This window comes from Lissotriton vulgaris, chromosome 2_1 (assembly GCF_964263255.1).
Source record: "Lissotriton vulgaris chromosome 2_1, aLisVul1.2, whole genome shotgun sequence".
NCBI lineage: Eukaryota > Metazoa > Chordata > Amphibia > Caudata > Salamandridae > Lissotriton > Lissotriton vulgaris.
The window spans coordinates 1,545,211,020-1,545,232,940 of NC_141687.1; the positions used below are offsets into that span (position 1 = coordinate 1,545,211,020).

Genomic DNA, 21,921 nt, shown 5'->3' on the forward strand with positions numbered 1-21,921 from the left:
CCACTGTGGGAAAATCATGAGATATTAGTTTTCTTTCAAACAATATTCATGATATCACAGCAGAAGGTTTTTTCACATGGTAAAATCACCTTAGAACCCACCACAATTCCTAAAACGAGTATGGTACCATCAACAAATGATTTATAATGTAACTAAAGTCCTAAAACCCTCTATTAACTACAATGCTTTTTAATGAGGTGCTATCATGTATATTGGTCCCAAGATGGCTGCCAACACTTCTTGGATGAAGTGCTGACAACCAATCAGATCAGATGTGTGGTTAGGCTCCGCCCAGATATATATATCTTTTTTTGAACCTAAATTACTCAAAATCCACTGGAGCACATATATTGAGACCTAGCAAAGGCACATCGGGCTAACAGTCCCTACAATTTTGCCAAGTTTCGTGCAAATCCATTCAGCCGTTCGAGCTAAAAGTGAGGCCAACCGCCCTATGGAAATTAACATGGGAAAAACGCGTTTTGGGACCCCCCCTTTTTTCTCGGCCCCCCCTTGATGAAACCCCCCCAAATTGTCAGGGGCTGCTCAGAAACAAAATGTTCCATTTTCCTGAAAATTTCAGCCAATTCCGTCCACAAACGCCAAAGTTATTAGACATAGGATTTTTTCTCTATGGGATTTTTGAAAATTCTAACTATATATACCTACTGGCGACCGCCAGTAGGTAATTATATATATATATATATATATATATATATATATATATATATATATATATATATCCTACTGGCGGTCGCCAGTAGGTAGTTATAGTTAGGATTTTTTTCAATGTTAAATCTCACAATTCTTTTTGGAATAACTTTGGCGCCGGTTGACGAATCTGCCTGAAAATTTCCTCAAAATGGCCTTGCGGCGCCCCGGTCCTTCCCTGAAAGTTTGGGGGGATTTGTCAAGCGGGGGCTGAGATAAAAGGGGGGTCCCAAAACGTGTTTTTCCCATGTTAATTTCCATAGGGCGGTCGGCCTCACTTTTAGCCCGAACGGCTGAATGGATTTCCACCAAACTTGGCAAAATTGTAGGGACTGGTAGCCCGATGTGCCTTTGCTATGTCTCAAGATATGTGCTTCAGGGGATTTTGAGTAATTTAGGTTAAAAAAATATATATATCTGTATGCGCGCCCCGGTACGCGCACCGGGGAGCAAACTGGGCGCGCCACGCGACTTGCGCACGGAAAGCTGATTGGCTCTCGGGTGTCGGTAAACATTCCAAACGGTCCGGAGCGGCCGCCATCTTGTGTCTCGGTAGGATCGAGACACAAGAGGTGGCCAAAACAAAGGGGGAAAAGACCATTAGGGGGCAGAGTAGACCCCCTGACCCCCTAGGTTTCATGTGGGGGCTATAAAAGGGCCCCGCGGGACAAAAAAAAAAAAAAAAAATTCTTCGATTTGCGCGGGGGGAGCGCCCGGTACGCGTACTGGGGAGCGTATCATGGGGAAAAAAGAATCAGAGTTTTTTTAAAAATGAAGCCTTTATTTATAAATTGGAGGTAGTTCTAAAAAGAACTGTTTTTTTTCTTCTTTTTGTTGTTTTATATTTTTTTTATTGTTTTTTGAACATTTTTTACTTTTTATGGCTTTTCTGAACAGTTTTATATTTTTTTGTATTTTCTTGGGGGAGAAACAAAAAACAGGGAATTGTAAATGGCTCAACTGGAGCAAAAAAAATTCTGCAAAAAATTAGGGTTTTTTTCGGGCACTTATGGTTATCCCCAGCACAGATGATAAGTTTAATACTTTGCTCACCATAGCAAATTAACTTACCACAATATTTCCACATGATTTTAAAATCGTTAAATTTGGGTTGTATGATAGCATTGTCTCTGTTGCCTCTGAACCCGATGGAGTTGGTTCTTTTGATGTTGAGGGTCTAGATGATGATGGAGGTAGCTTACTGCAGAGGTCCCTTACCTCTGCAGCAGAATAGTTGATTGGGTGCCAACAGATCATGTGCCGAATCATGGTATGATTCCCGAAGGAATATTTTTTGTTAGGGTTCCCCCTGGACAGCTCAGCATCACAAATCAAACAAGTCACCTTCGCAGCATTGACTTTTTTGAAACCCCTTGGGATTTTGTAGAACTGCCATACGAAGTGCTCTTTTGGTTTGTAGGGCTGATGAACTTCTTGCAGGAACTGCCGTGAGCCTTCCTCTTCCTCCTCCTCCTCCTCTTCTTCTTGACCACCAATGTGATCTTCTGGTGGTCTTTTTGATGGTAGTGGTGGTGGTGGTGGGGCAGATGCTCCAGCTGCTGCTGCTACTGTAGCCATTTTTAAGTAGAATATATTAGAGACAGATCTCCAAACATGTCTTCCTCAGTCAAAGGACAAAGTCAGAATAAAGAAAAAAAAAAAAGGAGGGGGCTTTCATCATTTGGAAAAAAAAACTGTTCTGGACCAATGAGAAGTGTTATTTTCAAGTCACATGACCAGGGCTTTCATCATTTGGAAACCAAAAGTGTTGTGAACCAATGAAAAGTGTTATTTTCAAGTCACGTGAGCAGGGCTTTCATCATTTTGAAACCAAAAGTGTTGTGAACCAATGAAAAGTGTTATTTTCAAGTCACATGAGCAGGGCTTTCATCATTTTGAAACCAAAAGTGTTGTGAACCAATGAAAAGTGTTATTTTCAGGTCACATGACCAGACGCGCTTGCGCTACGCGACCCGGGGCGCGTAGCGTAAGCGCGTCAGAACGTTTTGCGATCGTATGCGCATGCGTGCTTCCAGGTGCGCTTACGCTGTGCGTCATATGACGCATCACGCGGCTACGCGATACGTCACAATGTTGTTTTCGTTCGCGGCAATAGCGCTAACGGGACGCTCACCGGTACGCGCCCCAGGCGCACCATAGCACTGCGCTTACCGGTGAGCGCATTGGTACGCGCCCCGGGAGCGCACCGGGGCAAACAAATAAAAATATATATTATATATATATATATATATATATATATATATATATATATATATTACATAATTATAAAATATAAAATTCGTTATAAAAAATATTACATTTCATACCTATAGAGATTTGAAATTCACTGGAAAAAAATAGGTTTGAGGCCCTATATATAGTTAGGAATTAGCATTTAAAAAACCTTTGAAATTCACTGAAAAAACCATAGGTTTCACACCAGTTATAGTTAGGAATTAGCATTTAAAAAACCTAGTAAATTCCCTGACCATGTCATGAGTGATGTAATCTGTGACGTCATCAGCAGTGCATTGCAGGCGCGCAAGTTATAGTGAGTCCAACTAACTATAACGTGGAAATTCAATGGTTTTATGTCAGTAAAATTTCCAGCTAACTATAACTGGTGTGAAACCTATGGTTTTGTCAGTGAATATATATATATATATATATATATATATATATATATATATATATATATATATATACACATATATATATATATATACACATATATATATATATACACATATATATATATATATACATACATATATATATACATACACATATATATATACACATATATATACACACACACACACACCTTTTCTCCATCCACTCATCAAAGAGAAGTCTGCGCTCGCCCCAATTTCTCACAAAACATATTAAAAGAGACATATTATTTGACATATAGCAGCCTTAATCTATGTACTATATTCTGAAAAGAAAATGTATAAACAATTTAAAAGACAAAACCTAGACAATGGCATTAATCAATGGAGGCATCAAATCTTTATATTGAACTTTTCTTCAGTGCATTACATCTTAATCTCCTCAACAACTCATTTGTAGAGTGCTGCAATCTCCTTGAATGTGAGAAGAGAAAGTGGTACAAATGAGGGTATAACAATAAAAATGTAAATCTCTAGGATCATAATGACGCATGTGTCACTTACCTGATGGACTCATGGTCTCCCTTGGTTTTAGATTTACTGCATTGAAACCATGGCGTTTTAAGAGCTTGTTTATTATTTCCCATTCTGTTTGATCCTGATGAAATCAAGGGAAAACAGTTTAAGACTACCACTAGATCAACACACAGAAACATAAAATGTGAGTGGGATAAATTACAAATCAATATATATATATATATTGATTGATATGATCAAGGGCTTTCGAGCCCGAAACGCGTCATCTGTTGATTGCTGCTGTGGATATGGTTGAATAAAGAACATCTTGCCTACAAAGAAGTGGTTCGCTTCTCCTTCGCCGCCGAGGCTTTGGTGGAAGTGGTCGGAGTATTCGTTCTGATTATATATATATATATATATATATATACACACACATATGTACATACACATATATATATATATATATATATATACATATATATATACATACATACATACATACATACACACACACACACTTTCACTGAAAAAAACAAAAGTAACTTTAGGTGACAATTTAAGTGACAACTGAAATTCCGATGGTCATTAAGCGTGTTCATCCTGGACACGCTTAATGACCATCGAAGGACAGCCATTGACGGAGTGTCAAAGCACCATGTGTACACGGCCGCAAAAATCCTACCCCTGACTCGCAGTCACTGGCTTCTGGTACCAAGTCCTTGGGTAAACTAATTGTAAGAATCCTGTGTTTTTCTACGGGAGTCGAATTAGGAAAAACCGCCTCCAGCTGGTCAAATTTCTCGGCAAGCCAAAAAGGCATATCATCCTTATCCTGGGGACGCATGCCCATAACCGCATTAACCATCACAAGACTAAGCTTCATTCTGCTCAGTCCAGCTGGAAGCGCTGCAACACCAGGGGCCCGGCCCTGGAAATTGCGGGTGATATAATGAACTAGGGCCCTGATATCACTGATCGCAGAGTTAAATAGGTCCGTAATTCAGCAACGGGGACTAGCCCCGCACGAGGGTAAGGGGTGAATACAGCCAAAACCGACCAAGAAGCGACTGGAATGGACAAAAGACCCAATCTAATCGCTGTTACACTGTGGGGAAGGGCGCCATCAAACCAAACACGGTGCTGCCATGCAGAAATCAGAATCTCCTGTGTCCTATAAGGAACATATTCCACGGGCACGGCTGTGTGAGTGTAAGTGTGAAATGCCTGCGTAGCCGCATCCACTGGAGGAAAAGTCACCCATGCGTAAAAAATCTCAAACGGGTAAGCAACCTCCGCACACACCACCAAAATAACTGCCATGCCCTCCAAACTAACGTTATAAGCCTGCAAATGATTGCGGACCGCAATGAGACTATGCTGCGGTATGTCAATGTTAGCCATAGAGATACAAAGAAGAAGAGGTACAATGTAAAACAATGTAGCACAACTGGGTAGTAATTCAAAAAGAAACCGTTTTGATAGATTCAAGCTTGAAAGACCTATGTAACTATAGGTAGGTTTATCCAACACTACTGTTAACCGCAAACAATAGCGAAGGGGCTTAGGACTGATAGAAGTACTACTCAAGCGTCATGATATAAGACAACCAACGTTGGGCGCTGTGTTGCAGGGATTCTGCTCCTACACAGAACTGTGCATAGAGACCTGGAACCTCAGTGAATTAGGGTGTGCCAAAACTCACCTTAGTACCCAACATCCCCTACCAGACTAGCATCAGTGTCTCATTGGCTCTTCCATAACACCAATGATTAGACAACCCAGAACATGGAACTTAGATTACCTCAGGCAATGTGGAACACATGAACACTCTTTTGTTATACTATCGTACCAATCCAAAACAGGGAGTAAAAGAAGATACGTGCAAGTTTGAAATATTTATTTCTAATGCGGTGTTCTCATGCGCAGTATCTTAGCTAATACAATCAGACATATTATAAGTAGGGCTCCCGGCTTTATGGTATTTATTTTTTGCCATTTCCGTCTGTATTTATCCATATTTATTTTTTGAGCATTTTTTCTGTATTTAGCCACATTTATATTTGCCACAAGTAAAAGGCAATGCAATAGATAGTATTTTTCCACATTTATTCAAATTGACAATGCACACATGCGCTCACTTAAACTAGCGATTTGTTGGGGCTTTAGCAGTGCTTTAAATGGTCCAGTTCTGAGTAATTTGAAAAGGAGTACATGTGCATCTCAGTTCTGCTATAAAAACACTTTAGGATAGAGTACAAGCACTTATCAGGAGCAAACATGTGCCAGCGCTTCTGTATTTCCATCTAAAGCCACCTGTCACAGGCACTTAACTCTACCCCCTTCAGAGGAACCGCGACCCCTCCGCTTGGAAGGTTGCCACCCTAAAACAAACACGGATTAAAAGTGTGCACAGTAAAAACCCAGTGCTGTACACATGAACTTTTATTGTCCTGTCACTTCATGTCTCTTGTCGCCATGGTACCCAGACATGCAGTGTATCACACAGCTCACACTGGTGTAAATGGGGAACATCAGTGAGAGGGCACAGTAATAGAAGTCAGACCTCACCCTAATGCACCACAGACCCCTTTCCGCTTGCGCTTTTTCCTCACATTGCGTGCTATAATGCACGTTATTAGCACATTATACAGACAAGGATTGTACCCCAGCCAGCGATACAGCAACAATTCAGTTAGATATAGCGCCGTTTTTAAGCGCTGTAAAGAGTTTTGTTGTACTTCAATTTAACATAATCGGAAGGACGAATCTGGCTTTTAGGGCGAATTCAAACTCTTGACTCCTAAGGCACCACATTTGTGAGTGGTGAGTCTTCAGTTCGCCGAGCCATCCTGACAGCTAGGTGCTTGTCCGCCCCACCGCCTTTCTCAGGTACTCTTATTAAAGTGCCTCCCCCAGCTGCTTGCAATTTACTTCCACTCACTATTTGCAGCATGGAAACTCTTGTTGTCAGGTTGCAAGCATTTTATTCTGATTGCATCTTCTTAGTGAAGCCTGGCTGAGGTGTAGGGAATAGGAGGTATCACCCACGTGTGCTTTGAAGCCAGGTGCTTGATGCATAGTGCTGCCTTTTCTGAAGGGGGAATTTGGTGTAATGTCATAAAATACGAAAGCTGTCCCCTTCCCCGTTTAGTTGTTCTCCTTTTACAGTGCTCCTGAAACGTTGTAGTGGGTTAAACCACTGTATCAACCAAAAAGCCAGTATTTTGCAAACTATACGAACCTTTTTTGGCCTAAATATATACAAATCTAAGCACTAAAACAGTGTAATTGATGTTTGTTAGGCACCATTGCAGCAGTTGGAGGAGGAGACAGCAAACATAACAGGCTAGATCTCTTTAACCAAAGAGGCTTGAATTATGGCTCAAATTGTTCTGGAAATAGAATGGCAATCTCCACCCACTAGGACAGCTCCTCACACCACGGGACAAAGACGAAAAGGCTTGAGGTCCCAAAGGGTTGACAAAGTGTGCAGTCACATTGGGTGCTAAAGACAGAAGTAACCACACTCAAAAAACTGGTTCAGACATTTAAGACACAATTTTAAGTAAAATCTTGCATTGGGCTCATGGGACACCCACAGTGCTGCCCATAAAACGTCAGAGGGTTGGATGCCCCAGCTTTATAAAAGCTTGGCAGATGACGTTTGTTCCGACACACAGACAAACCAATTTACGTAATAGTAAGACTGGCCAAAGATGGTTGGACATGCATGCTGACTAGGCAAAGGTTCAGCTATAACGGAAAGAACGCTCCTTTTGATATTCACTTAATGAATGAGGCAAAAAGCAACTGCATGGGCAGAATTATCAACATCCGTAACAAGCTGGGTCCAAAAAAAACTCTCCTCTCAGCCAAGATTTTAACGAGTAAGAAGGCCAGCCTCAAAATCCTTCAGTCTCATCCTCACTATGATTCGTTGGGTTGATCTGTTTAATAGTATTTAAACGTACAAAATTATGCAATTGCACGCTGCAGAGGTCCTGCAACTTTAATAAACCATTTAGAAATAATCTTCTGGTAGTGTCTTCCGCCACTACTATGCCCATTCGCATCACCATCAAACAAAACTAGCATTAAATTAGTTTTAAGCAGTGTGCTAGGATGCGCTGCTGCAGCACTGTGATATTAAGTGCTTGAAACGTGCACTGTATGGAGCCTGGAACTGGGAGTCAGGGGCGTTGGGAGAGACCACGGCTTGGGGAACAGAACAATGAAGCCTCATTAACAAGTAAATGGTCTTTGAAAAGACCTGTGAAGTACTCGGGTGTGGCTGTGTGTGTGTGTGCCCGGGAAGGAATTTGAAGCAGCAGGAAGGGGGCATGGCGAGAACTCTGGATTCCAGCGTGGGAAAATTTTCTAGTATTTTACAGTTTCTAAATATTAATACAGACAAAGGAAACATAGATTTCCGTCTGTATTTATATGTAAAAATCCGTAAAAACCGAAAACCGGGAGCCCTAATTATAAGCAACAAGATTATCAGCATAGTTACTATTCCATAAAATACAAAGAGAGAAAGCATGTTATAATGCTAAATGGAAACAGGTTTCAAATATACCTATATTTCACCCTCCCTTGCTAGTAGGTTATTTTATCTCTACAGAAGGTCTCTTGGGATTACAAAGGCGGCCCCATACCTCTGGTACTAGCAGAAATGGATCACATCAGATTCTACACCAGCTCTCAGCATTTAAATGTACTCCACGTGTGTGTGATCATGCCTACGCAGTGCATTATTAAACACGCCAATCTCAGAGGTGGCCACAGCTGCATATATGTTATGTCTAGACGGTGCGCTGATCAGTCCGAACAACAACCACTGTGTTGAAATAATCTTGAAGGCCTCAGCAGCACTCACTGTTCAGACTAAGCTTACCAAGCAAGGCTGCTAATATAGAAAAACATGGTATTCTCATGTGAAGCAAAACACTCTGCTAAACTCTAAACATTTAATAAATTGTGTGCCGTGTGCAAAGGCAGCAGAAAGGAAAAATGGCGTTTAAACTTCTAATACGCTCATGTCTACTTAACACTGTGTGAATGCAAGGCTCAGCCCCACGACAGTTCTAATCTCCCTGTCCTATTATGTACTAGGGCCTTATAGGAGAGGTAATGCCAATCATTAGGGGTACCCGAACCCATAGTGCACCCTAGTGTATGTAGGTGTTTTCACAATATCTTTAAGTGTCTCTTTCAGAATAGCAATGGCCCTGTGCCTGTTCAGGCAGAGGCCAGGGTCAGTCAGAGTCAGGTACCACCAGTACCAGTCAGCAAAACGTTGGGGAGTGCCCAGGGCACAGGATGGCTTTGCAACACTAAAGAAGCACAAACTCAGAATTTAAAATAGAACACCATGGTTGGGGGTTCTTTTTAATAATCGGAATTGATTTCTATCCTAATGAACCCATTTTCCAACATTAGGATACGGAAGGACTGGGGAAAAATCATGACGTTCTAATCTATACATTGACGTTTTCATGCAGCTCTTTGATGACGGTTAATAGCTCACTGTTCAATGTTGGGATTTTTAACTTATAAACTGCAAATACCAAAAGAATCTCTCAGACAAAAGCAGTGACTCACTGATCTATTTACATGATATGCATTTTGTGATCTGCGGGGTACACGTTCTTTGTAGCAGGCATATTACCCCACTGTGGCTACCTTGTTAAGAGTCAAAACTTCCACTAGACAGAACTCCGATCTCTCTCAATAAAGGCCATTATTCACCAAAGTTATCTTCACATTTTTATTGTTGCTTGAAAATTGCTGGAGACCAGGAATGCAGCAGCAGGTACTTTTCAAACCATAATGCACTTGCAAACACGACGCCCCCACCCTAAGTCAACGACCTTTGCTTGCTTGGTGCATGAAGATGCAAGATTCATATACATGTTTTTTTAACATTTGGTCTGATTACTATAAGAATGTAAATAATAATAAAGCATACATGCGAACTGTGACAACAGGCCTGCTTTTCTAAATATTTCACTTCAAAAGTATGCGATTGTATTTGTTTAACAGGCGGTGATTTGTATAGGGTCACTGGAAAGTCCACAAGGTTGTCCCTGTCCCCCCCAGAATTTTAGAGTCTCCTACGCCCCTGCAGTGAACCATTATCTGCTGTTGCAATGACAGTGTTTTGTTTGTCACGGACACAGACGAGCCAAACTTAAAATTGAACACAATATTTGTATTGTGAACATTTTTTAAAGCTATTCTTTACGCTAAATGAAATGACGTGAATGAGGTTTACCTACAGGTACACTTTATTATCTGGCCTGGGGCATGTTCCAATCAAACCAAGGTGAGGGCTTTGTTTTGTTTTAGTCAACTGAAAACAGAAGGCTGAACAGACATGACTTTTGTGGAGCACGGTACTACTCTAGATAAACTGCACACCACAGGCAGATGGTGACCCGTGGCAAGACAAAGATTGGTTGGGAAGCAACACCAATACTTTAAACAGTCTCCATTTTCTAAATGGTGGTGAAAAACCACATAAATACACGTTTAGCATATGAAATGTGAGTGAGGTGGCGTGAATGTCTAAAGGATTTACGATATACAATTACCTGAGAAGACGTGGGTTGCATTTGCTTTGTTGCAGGATATCCGCCTCACTAACGCTGGGAGTGAATGGCTGAAATGTAGATGTAGAGGACAGTTATGCTGCACGTCTTACTATGCATGCACCGGTGAGCATGAGAATGCAGGCCGTTTTGGGTTTCTGATGGCCGGCCATTGTTCACTGCAGCTGGAACTTCCAGTTTCTGATGGGGCGGAGCCCAATATGGGCAGCTCTTTCAGCTCTATGCAATGACCGCTTCACATGCAAAGCGCTCTGAATCTGCATCCAAGCAGACCCCGGCATGGGGGACAAAATACTTATAAGGTCCCAAAGGCGAGACCTACTGGCTAAGAATATGCTTGTTAAGGACTATTACCCTTACCCACCAAAGGTGGGAACATCCTCACACCGTGATATCTAGTCTTGATGCAGGCAACAACTCCTTTAGTAAGAAAGAGGAGCTCAACAGATATTTTCAGAGAGATGGCAGAAACCCTACAATGAGCTGAAGAGTGGTAAGGTAAGCAGAGCATGCACCAAGTGATTTAGTGCTTTAAAACTGGCTACAGGGTATGCATTGTTGGACAGGCCACATGAAGGGCCGCTCTCCCCCGGCCCAACCCGGCCCGAGCCCGGTCACACAGGTACCACACACCACCATTGCACGTCCTCCGTCCCCTCAGGGACCCCTGCCTTCGAACATATCGCCCTCGTGGACCCGATCCACTGCTGGCCCGCGCGCCCATCCTGGGCGCCATCTTGGACACTCCACCACGAGGCCGCCTGGCCCCCGATCGACCTCAACCCTGGGCCTGGCCAGGCCTCAGACATCCCGGCACCACCATCCACCCAGGAGGTGAGCGGGCTACTTGGCAAGTCAATGGGAGAAAGAGGTGTCGATGGCTCTCCCCGCCAAGTGCCGCTCGCCCATCGCCTCCCCGGGCGCTGGCCCCACCCCCCTGCTGGGTGTCTGGACTCCCCCATCCCGGACCTCCCGACCTCCAAGTGCGAGGGTCCGGACATCAAAGAACACCAGCCCTATAACTGGGGCAGCTCCAGAGCAGGAAGGCAGTTGTATCTTGGAGTCGAGAGACGTAAAGAAGAACTCATCCTTGACGGACTACTGGCGCTGCCGTAGCTCTGCCTTGTGCACCATCGCCCTGCCTGCTGGTGCTGCCGCAACCTTCGTAACCTTCGTAACCTTCGTAATCCTTCATCGTCGTCGGGACCTGCTGGCGTGGCCGCGGACCGTTTGCAACCATCATCTTCATCGGGACCTGCTGGCTCCGCCGCGGACCGTCGATTCCTTCGTCCATCTCGGGACCTGCTGGCTCCGCCGCGGCCCGATCATCTAGAACGCCGAGCTCGAGGATTGAGAGCTATTTCCATCTTTTGGTAACCAAGACTGTCCCGCTACCCTTTCCCCAAACCAGAGACCAGAATCGAGGGGACCCCTGAGTCCAGACCTCCTTGTACCATTTTATCGTACTTTAAGAATCGCCTATAAAATCTCGTTGAACCTTACCCTTGTGTGGTGTCCGTCTGTGGGGGGGAAGTTACTTGTCTGTACGGTCACTGGAGTCGGCTCTCCCTGGAGACCGCTCCCCTTATCCTCGGCCGACCCTCCCGGTCCGTCTAACATTGGTGGCCAGCGGCGCGATCCGAATCACCGCATAATCGTACAGACAGTAGCTCACCCCACGACGAAATCAAGATGACAACTAAAGAAAGCGGATCCACCGAGAAATTCCAGATGGAGAAATTGGACGAGTACAACCATCGTGAACTAAAACAATTCTGCATCGAACTAGGTATCGCTACCACCGGACTAAGTACCAAAGACGATTTCAAGCATGCCCTAGAGTCTTGGGCAGAGACCGGGGTCGCCGGAACCCCCGATCGAAGCATCGCAGCAAAAACCACCATGGCTCCTGAAGAGCAAAGAACGGGTCTCTCGCAAGACGAGATCCAGGAACGAGAAAAAACCCGACTACACGAGCTAGAAATGGCTCGGCTCAAAATGGACGTTGAACTTAAGTTGGCCGAACAGAAAATAAACTTAGAGCACCTGCGTCTCCGAGAAGAAAGAGAGGAGAAACAGAGACAAAGGGAGCTCGAGGAAAAGAAACTGGCATATGAACACGAGCGACGACTAGCTGAGATTGATTTACGCAAGCAGAATAAAGAAATAGGGGTGTCCGAGCAACCCCACACCCCAGGGACAACGGAGAAAAAGGTACACATCCCCAAGGATGTCGTTCGAGAATACTTCCGAGAGGACGACATCTAGCAATGGTTTAAAGCCTACGAAATCGCTATGACTGCACACCGGATCGATAGAAACGACTGGGGAGCCGGCCTATGGGGGAGATTCCTCAATGAGGGCCGCGACACCCTGCTACAGCTCCCGGACCACCAGATGACCTCCTATGACCATATGAAAGCTGCCCTCCTCACCCGCTATGGCCTCACACCCGAAATGTACCGTCAGAGGTTCCGAGACTGCACCCGCATCCCGGGTACAACTTGGGTGGACTATGTAACCTACTTTAGCCGAGCCTTCGAGGGCTGGATCAAAGGAAGCAAGGTTACAACCTACGAACAACTGTTCAATCTCATGGTATGGGAGCACCTATCGAACAATTGCTTTATTGAACTCCGCCAGCACCTCCTCGACAGCAAGTTAACCGATCCCCGGCAGCTCGCAGCCGAAGCTGACCGATGGGAAATCACCAGAGTGGGCCGGAATGGGTCCTACGAACAGAACCGGAACAACAATGGTCAGCACCGTCCCCGAGGAGGAGGAGGAGGCCAAGGACGCGGAAGAGACAACGCTCCGGTCGCCCCCGCGGTCAGCACCACCCCCCCGGCCAACCGGGGCAGCGCCCCGGCGCGACCGGGATACCGAGCCAATGTTACGTGCCATCGATGCCAACGAGTCGGCCACTATGCCAACGATCCAAATTGCCCACAGTACCAGAGCCCAAGACCCCGCCAGGTGGCTGCTGCTGCCCTGGGGGAAGAACAGATCTCCGAGGAGCAAGAAGAATATGAGCAAGAGCATCAGGAATGGGAGCCAGCCGCCATGGCTCTAGCCTGCTTAGGGGGGAAAGACATGGTCCCGCGGGTCCCCCTACCCGCTAACACCCAGAAGTACAGCCAATGGGTGAGCATCAATGGACGCCGGGCTGAAGCCCTTCGTGACACTGGGGCCAGTGTAACAGCCGTCCGCTGTCACCTGGTGACCCCGGAACAGTATCTACCGAACATTCTCTGCCCTGTACGTTCAGCCGATAACTCGGAAAGTCTGTGTCGGATGGCCTGCGTCCCTTTCGAATGGGGGGGGGGTCTCCGGCATGTTGAAAGTCACGGTCCGAGACGATGCCCCCGTAGACTGCCTCCTGGGGAATGACCTTGAAAGCTCCCCGTGGGCCGCCGTAGAACGAAGAGAACACCTGGGGATGTTAGGCGTCCCGGACTGGGCGTGCGTCACCACCCGGTCCATGGCCGCCCGTGCCAGCCCCCGCCCAGAGGAACCCGAATGGCCGGCGCCACCGCCTCCGGTCGCCCCAGCCGAAACCACCGACCGTGACGTCCCCCCAGAACAAGCTCAACCTCCAGACCTCACTAACCTCGACCAGTGGCCTCAAGAGGGGGGGCCCACGCAAGAACAATTTCGCCAAGAACAGAAGACCTGTCCCTCCCTCGAGGGACTCCGCCAGCAAGCGCTCGCCCAAGGCGCAGGGGATACCTCCGGCACTCACTGGGTCTACTGGGACAATGACCTGCTGTACAGTGAGCAAAGAATCGCGGAGCTGGGGGCCAGCCGAGTACTGGTGGTGCCCCTCCGTTTTAGAGACTTTCTGCTAAACCTGGCCCACGATGTCCCCCTGGCGGGACACCTGGGTCAAGATAAAACCTACAGTCGTCTGGTGACCCACTTCTTCTGGCCCAAAATGAGGAACGATGTACACCAGCATTGCCGATCTTGCCCCACGTGCCAAGCCAGTGGAAAGAGCGGCCGCAAACTAAAAGCCCCCCTGCAACCTTTTCCCGTGGTCACCACCCCGTTCGAGAGGGTCGGGATAGACATCGTGGGGCCCCTGGACCCGCGCACAAAACAAGGTCATCGGTTCATCCTGGTGCTAGTGGACCACGCCACCCGCTACCCCGAGGCTGTTCCCCTGCGAACTGTGACAGCCCCGGTAGTCGGCCGGGCTCTAATGGGGATCTTCTCCCGTGTGGGCTTCCCCCGAGAAGTCGTCAGCGACAGAGGCACGAACTTTATTTCTAAATATATGAAGTCCCTCTGGCAACAGTGCGGGGTTACCTACCGATTCACGACCCCCTATCACCCTCAAGGAAACGGACTCGTTGAGCGGTTCAACCGCACGCTCAAAGGGATGATCGGGGGGTTGGAAGAACCCCTCCGTCGCCAGTGGGATGTACTGCTGCCGTGCCTCCTCTTCGCATATCGAGAGGTTCCCCAGAAGTCCCTGGGCTTCAGCCCGTTTGAACTGCTATATGGACATCCAGTGCGGGGGCCGCTCAGCCTAGTCAAAGAGGGCTGGGAGATGCCCCCTCTAAAAAACCCACCAGATGTCTTCCGGTACCTCCTAACACTCCGCAACCAGACCCGGCGGTTCAGAGAGCTGGCAAAAGCCAACCTAGAGGCCAGTCAAGAGGACATGAAAAAGTGGTATGACCGGAATGCCTCCTCCATCGAATTTGAACCTGGGCAACAGGTATGGGTGATGTCCCCCACCGAACCCTGCGCCCTGCAAGACAAGTGGACGGGGCCCTTCAAAGTAGTCGAGCGCAAGGGTCCTGCCACCTATCTCATCGACATGGAATCTTCCCGGAACCCCCTCCGGGTCCTCCACGCTAACAGACTGAAACCCCACTTTGTGCGCTCCGAACTCGGCCTCCTGATGGCCACCGACAATGGGGTTGAAGAAGACTCCGAGCCCCTCCCTGACCTCCTACGGACTCAGGAGAAAGACGGCTCCGTGGATGGGGTCCGACTCTCGGAGGCCCTCACCCGAGAGCAACACCAGGAGTGTCGAGTCCTCCTGTCACAGTTCGCCAACCTGTTCTCCCTCACCCCAGGGGTCACTTCCTGGTGTGTGCACGATGTGGACACGGGGGACAGCCCCCCTATCCGCCACCGGGCCTACCGCGTGCCAGATCGGGTACGGGCCTGCATCCAGGAAGAGGTAGCCAAAATGCTCACACTCGGGGTCATCGAGCCCTCAGACAGCCCCTGGGCCAGTCCTGTAGTACTGGTCCCCAAAGCGGCCGCCCCTGGCACCCCACCGGAACTCCGGTTCTGCGTCGACTACCGGGGCTTGAATGCGGTCACCAGAACAGACGCACATCCCATCCCCCGGGCGGATGAACTAATCGACCGCATGGGAGCTGCCCGCTACCTCAGCATTTTCGACCTGACGGCGGGCTACTGGCAAATCGGCCTCACACCCCGGGCCCAAGAACGTTCTGCCTTTTCCACCCCCGATGGGCATTACCATTTCAAGGTCATGCCCTTCGGCATGAAAAATGCCCCAGCAACATTTCAGCGGCTCGTCAATCAGGTCCTGGCGGGGCTCGAAGGGTTCAGTGCCGCCTACCTAGACGACATCGCTGTATACAGCCACCATTGGTCCGAGCACCTCCACCACCTCCGAGCAGTGCTACAAGCCCTTCAACGAGCTGGCCTCACGATCAAGGCCAGCAAATGTCAAATTGGGCAAGGATCTGTGACCTACCTCGGGCACCAGGTGGGAAGCGGCCTGGTGGCCCCGCTGCAGCTCAAAATTGCCGCCATCCAGTCCTGGCAGCCACCCATCACCCAGACCGAGGTACGAGCCTTCCTGGGCCTCACGGGCTATTACCGAAGGTTCGTGAAAGACTATGGTACTATCGTGGGGCCCCTCACAGAACTCACGTCAAAAAATCAACCCAAAAAAGTCAACTGGACCCCGGAGTGCCAAACAGCATTCGAACAATTGAAAGCCGCCATGTGTTCCGCCCCGGTGCTCCAGGCCCCCGACTACAACCGGGAGTTCGTCGTCCAGACGGATGCCTCCGACCATGGCATTGGGGCAGTCCTGTCTCAAGTGAACACCGAAGGCCTTGATCAGCCAGTCGCCTTCATCAGCAGGCGCCTCCTACCACGGGAACAACGCTGGAGCACCATAGAGAGGGAGGCCTTCGCTGTGGTATGGGCCCTCAAGAAGCTCCGGCCCTACCTCTTTGGCACACACTTTCGGGTGCAGACCGATCACCGACCCCTGCAGTGGCTGATGCAGATGCGGGGGGAAAACCCGAAGTTACTACGTTGGTCCATCTCCCTACAAGGGATGGACTTCACAGTTGAACACCGGCCTGGGCCGGATCACGCCAACGCAGATGGCCTGTCCCGGTTCTTCCGCCTCGACGAGGAGAGTCCCCAAGAGGATGGGTAACTCTCCCCGCCTTCAGCTGGGGGGGACGCATGTTGGACAGGCCACATGAAGGGCCGCTCTCCCCCGGCCCAACCCGGCCCGAGCCCGGTCACACAGGTACCACACACCACCATTGCACGTCCTCCGTCCCCTCAGGGACCCCTGCCTTCGAACATATCGCCCTCGTGGACCCGATCCACTGCTGGCCCGCGCGCCCATCCTGGGCGCCATCTTGGACACTCCACCACGAGGCCGCCTGGCCCCCGATCGACCTCAACCCTGGGCCTGGCCAGGCCTCAGACATCCCGGCACCACCATCCACCCAGGAGGTGAGCGGGCTACTTGGCAAGTCAATGGGAGAAAGAGGTGTCGATGGCTCTCCCCGCCAAGTGCCGCTCGCCCATCGCCTCCCCGGGCGCTGGCCCCACCCCCCTGCTGGGTGTCTGGACTCCCCCCATCCCGGACCTCCCGACCTCCAAGTGCGAGGGTCCGGACATCAAAGAACACCAGCCCTATAACTGGGGCAGCTCCAGAGCAGGAAGGCAGTTGTATCTTGGAGTCGAGAGACGTAAAGAAGAACTCATCCTTGACGGACTACTGGCGCTGCCGTAGCTCTGCCTTGTGCACCATCGCCCTGCCTGCTGGTGCTGCCGCAACCTTCGTAACCTTCGTAATCCTTCATCGTCGTCGGGACCTGCTGGCGTGGCCGCGGACCGTTTGCAACCATCATCTTCATCGGGACCTGCTGGCTCCGCCGCGGACCGTCGATTCCTTTGTCCATCTCGGGACCTGCTGGCTCCGCCGCGGCCCGATCATCTAGAACGCCGAGCTCGAGGATTGAGAGCTATTTCCATCTTTTGGTAACCAAGACTGTCCCGCTACCCTTTCCCCAAACCAGAGACCAGAATCGAGGGGACCCCTGAGTCCAGACCTCCTTGTACCATTTTATCGTACTTTAAGAATCGCCTATAAAATCTCGTTGAACCTTACCCTTGTGTGGTGTCCGTCTGTGGGGGGGAAGTTACTTGTCTGTACGGTCACTGGAGTCGGCTCTCCCTGGAGACCGCTCCCCTTATCCTCGGCCGACCCTCCCGGTCCGTCTAACATGCATACATCTTTGTTCCTGCACCCCGGGTCAGGATTACAAAGGACACTGCAGGAGTAGATTAAACCTGCTGAAGTGTGTCACTGAAGAAGGTCAAAATATTTCTGACATTAAACCCTCAGACGAGGTTTTTTGGGCATTCGTCATGACCCAAAGTAAAAGTGTTTCTGCTTCAAAAGATGTTAAATGTCGTATACTTGTAAAGCGCACAGCTGCCCCAGCAAATGGGCGTCCCGGCGCTGTATACCGCTGGGGAACCCATCCTGGTTTCCCCATTGAGATGGTCCCTCCTGGGCATCTCCAAGGTGAAGACAAGCATCCCCGGCGCTGATGGGGCCGTTAGTAGAGATTAAGCAAGCTATTGCCCAGAGTTGCCGAGTGGGACACATGGTTGGAGTAGGCACCGAGGCGAGAATTATCTAGTCCGCTGACCATGGTCCAAGACCCTGCCGCGTCAGGAATCGAACCCTGGTCCCGGGCCGACCTTTGCTTCCGGGTCTGCCGCCTCTAACCAGTGAGCCACACCACTCCAAAATGTGCTCAAAAATAAAATATTACAAAACCGTACAGTTGTCCACTGACAAATTCAACTGTCTATCAACCGGATTACTTGAAATTGATTTTAAAAGAAAATGATCTATAGCACTCCAGTATAGCAGGGAGGTATTTGCTAGAATCAGGATAGGAATGAGATGTGCACTCTACTCATGTTGCACCACCTTACTTTTAAAAGCCCTTCACATTGGATTACAAGTGCCTTGCCACAAAATAGATTAGGATTGCTGATCACTAAACACGCCAAAACAAGAGGGGGTTGTCCACAAAGTACTCACTCCACCTCTTGTTAGAATGGGGGCCTCTAGTTGGCAGAGGTATGTACCATTGCCCAAATAGGGACCCTTGCTTTTAGTCAGGGTAAGGGGGTGGATACACACTTTAGATAACACCTGCTCACCCTCTGGGTAGCTTGGCACGAGCAGCCAAACGTATCTGTTATGGCTGTCTTTTTGCTAGCTCTTTGGAGATGGAGAATGATGGAGAGTGACTCCAGCCTATCACCCCCATAGCATAGGGATTAGGCCGATAGACAGGGACCCTGTCTTACATATATAAAGGCATTTTCGTATTATTTCCCTTAGAGTAAGGCTTATGAATTTAAGTTAGGGGATAGATATATAAGTACTAGTCATGATTCACTCATTTGCCAACATGCCGATCTGTTTTTCATGGAGCTATGCATATTATGGGCTCCGTAGGCCTTAAACGAGACAGACTCCATTTTGCTTTCTGCCCGGTAGCTCGAGAAGGCTTTCTAGGTGAAGAGTAATGTTTTAGTTTCAAGCTGTTGTTCGCTTGGAGAGAACCGGTTCAGGCTGACCCTTATCGAAGGAATGTATTTTTCTCCACTCCGAAGACACAACTTCAGGCCGGCCGGCTGGGAAAGTGTCCTTGGTACGGGGAGGTACAAGAATTTGGTGGGCGGCAGGTTACTGGCCGTGAATTTCCATGAAGGAACGGGCTTTGATATTAGCGAAGGTGTTAGTCTTCTTGTCAGTTAGTCCGTAGGCGGCATCTAGCCGTTAGCATCTCTGCCATTATTCATTTTCATGGTGGATGAGTCGCCATCTTTGAAGTCGGAGAAAGATTTAAGACCGAAACTCTCTGAGATAGACTGAACGAGAAGTAGCGCGGAGCGCACTGGTACAGAGAGAGAGAGAGAGACGGTAGCTAATAAACAGCAAGATTCCGAGGTCCTGAGGGAGAGCAGACGAGGTTGAGCCTAGCGGTGCAGACGTGTACTTGTGACGGCTGAGGGTGACTGCAAGGCGAGCCAGGACCCAGAGACGAGACAGGAGCCTAGATGACTGCCGAGTCCAGACTTCCCACTAACCAGGTGATACCCGCCCAATTTATGTAGGAGGTGCACTCTAATCTTTACCTTTTTCTTGCAAATGTTATGCTGCATAGTAATGTGATTTATGTTTATTGTTAATAAATACCCTAATTCATATAGAATTATTGTGTGCCTGTTGATAATGTTCAATCTTGATAAACCCGACTTCTAGTTAGGAGCTGTTTGGGTGAACGGATGAGAAATCCCGATCAGGTAAATGGTGACTGAATAAGGAGGGAGTGGGTGGATCTTTGATGCCAAGAGCAGGGAGTACACTACATAATCTGAAACCATATTCAAAGTTATTACTGTAGTTTTATTCCAGGTAGACCACTGAGACAATACCCCCGAATAATGGTTCATAGGAATGTGGTCGTCGTTGATATGCGGCGTTAGTGATAACACTGGGTGGGAGACCAGTGGGAATACCCACCAGATTGTGGCTTGGATAAGTGAGAACGCCAGGGAGGATACTGGCGCTTAGTTTCGCCAGATTGCGAACAGTTTGGAAAAGGGAGCATTGGGTTCTGCAGGCCCGTGTGTAGACACACCGGATTGTGTGTCAGATCTGCCCTAGGGTAGAACGGTCTGGGTCGGGGTGACCGCGAGGCCAACTGATGTGAATAAGATATTGTAGAAAATCCGTACATACATATATTGTCATTCCCCGTCCTTAGGTGCGACCTGTATATTTATCTGTATATCTACTCATTGTGAATACGATCTGAGGAGGGAAGGTGAGTACGTTTTGGCTGGGTCACAGGGGCCCCTGGGGGCTGATCCCATCTAAACAGAAAATCCAGCCATTACAGTATCCCAAAGGCAATGTATAATGTATTTGTACTCAAAACACACAGTAATACAGTGATAAAACCACAAATGGACACCACACCAGTTTAGAAAAATAAAGCATCTTTATCTAAACTCAACAAGACCAAAACGACAAAAATCCGACATACAGGTAATAAGATATGACTTTGGAATGGTTAATGCAAAAATAAAGCTTGTAGAAAACAAATGCTCCACCTAGTCCTATTGTGACATTGTGACAGCAATAAATCCAAAGTACGGCGCTGACCGTGAGAAGTGCAGCGTCGGGCACGGAGTCACATGGACCCCCAAACAAACAGTACCTTTCGGAACCAAGTCTATGACGATGCACAGCGTTGTCGAGGTGAAGCATAGGTGCCGAGGTCAAGGTCCGCTCCCTGGCTGCCGTGGAGGAGGAGAGGCGCTGTGTCAGCGAGGGGGTGATGTGTCAAGTCCAGGACAGGGGAAGGCAGTGAGGCGGCGGTTCCGGTGATGATGCGAAGTCGGCGATCTCGTGGAGTTACCCTCGGCAGTTATCGCTGCGATAACAGGATGCAGGCACCAACGATGACTGAGTCAGTGCAAGCACTGGTGTAGGGAAATGACAACTGCAGGTGTCTGCAGCCATCGGAGCTGCGGTGCAGGTCGGTTGGTGTGTTGTTCACTTCACGAGCGGTGCCTCTGGCCTCGGTGCAGGTCGCGGCATCACAGCAGTGGCGTTGACGGCATTGGAGACAGGTTTTCTTACTTCTTTCAAGTTGCTTGCAGCGTCCAACAGCAGTAACAACCTCCAGAGGCCCTAACACTGGAATAGGCACCTCCTGGCAGGTCTTAACTCTCAGCAATAGACTTCAGGGGAGCTGGGGGTAAAGATTTTTTGTCCCTGAGACTTCAAAACAGGAGGCCAGTGCACTCAGGCCCTTGGAGATTCTTCTTCAAGCAGGTTCACAGCAAAGTTCAAGTCTTTATCCTTTCCTTGACAGAAACAGCAACTGTATCCCAACCACACACAGCACATAGCAAGGGGGCAGTACTCCCCCCTCACAGCTCCCCAGCTCTTTTCCTTGGCTAAGGTTCCTCTTGAGTCCAGAAGTGATCTGACGTTCTGGGGTTTAAGGTCTACTACTTATACCCCATTTTATTTTTGTTCTCTTTGTGCCAGGGTCTCAGAGTCCAGTCCAAACTAGTTCTTCCCTCACTTGTGCAGTATGACTACAGGAGGTGGAGACAGCATT

At 48.4% G+C, this 21,921-nt stretch overlaps 1 protein-coding gene across 1 annotated transcript in view; it reads right to left on the bottom strand.

The window, feature by feature from the left end:
* The window catches only part of CEP70 (centrosomal protein 70), a 541,458-nt gene that overhangs the window by 459,009 nt on the left and 60,528 nt on the right, over positions 1–21,921 (bottom strand). The window contains exon 4 of the mRNA XM_086957416.1: positions 3,888–3,981. Coding sequence (XP_086813542.1) covers positions 3,888–3,981 — 94 coding nt within the window. The remainder of the gene's footprint in view (positions 1–3,887; positions 3,982–21,921) is intronic.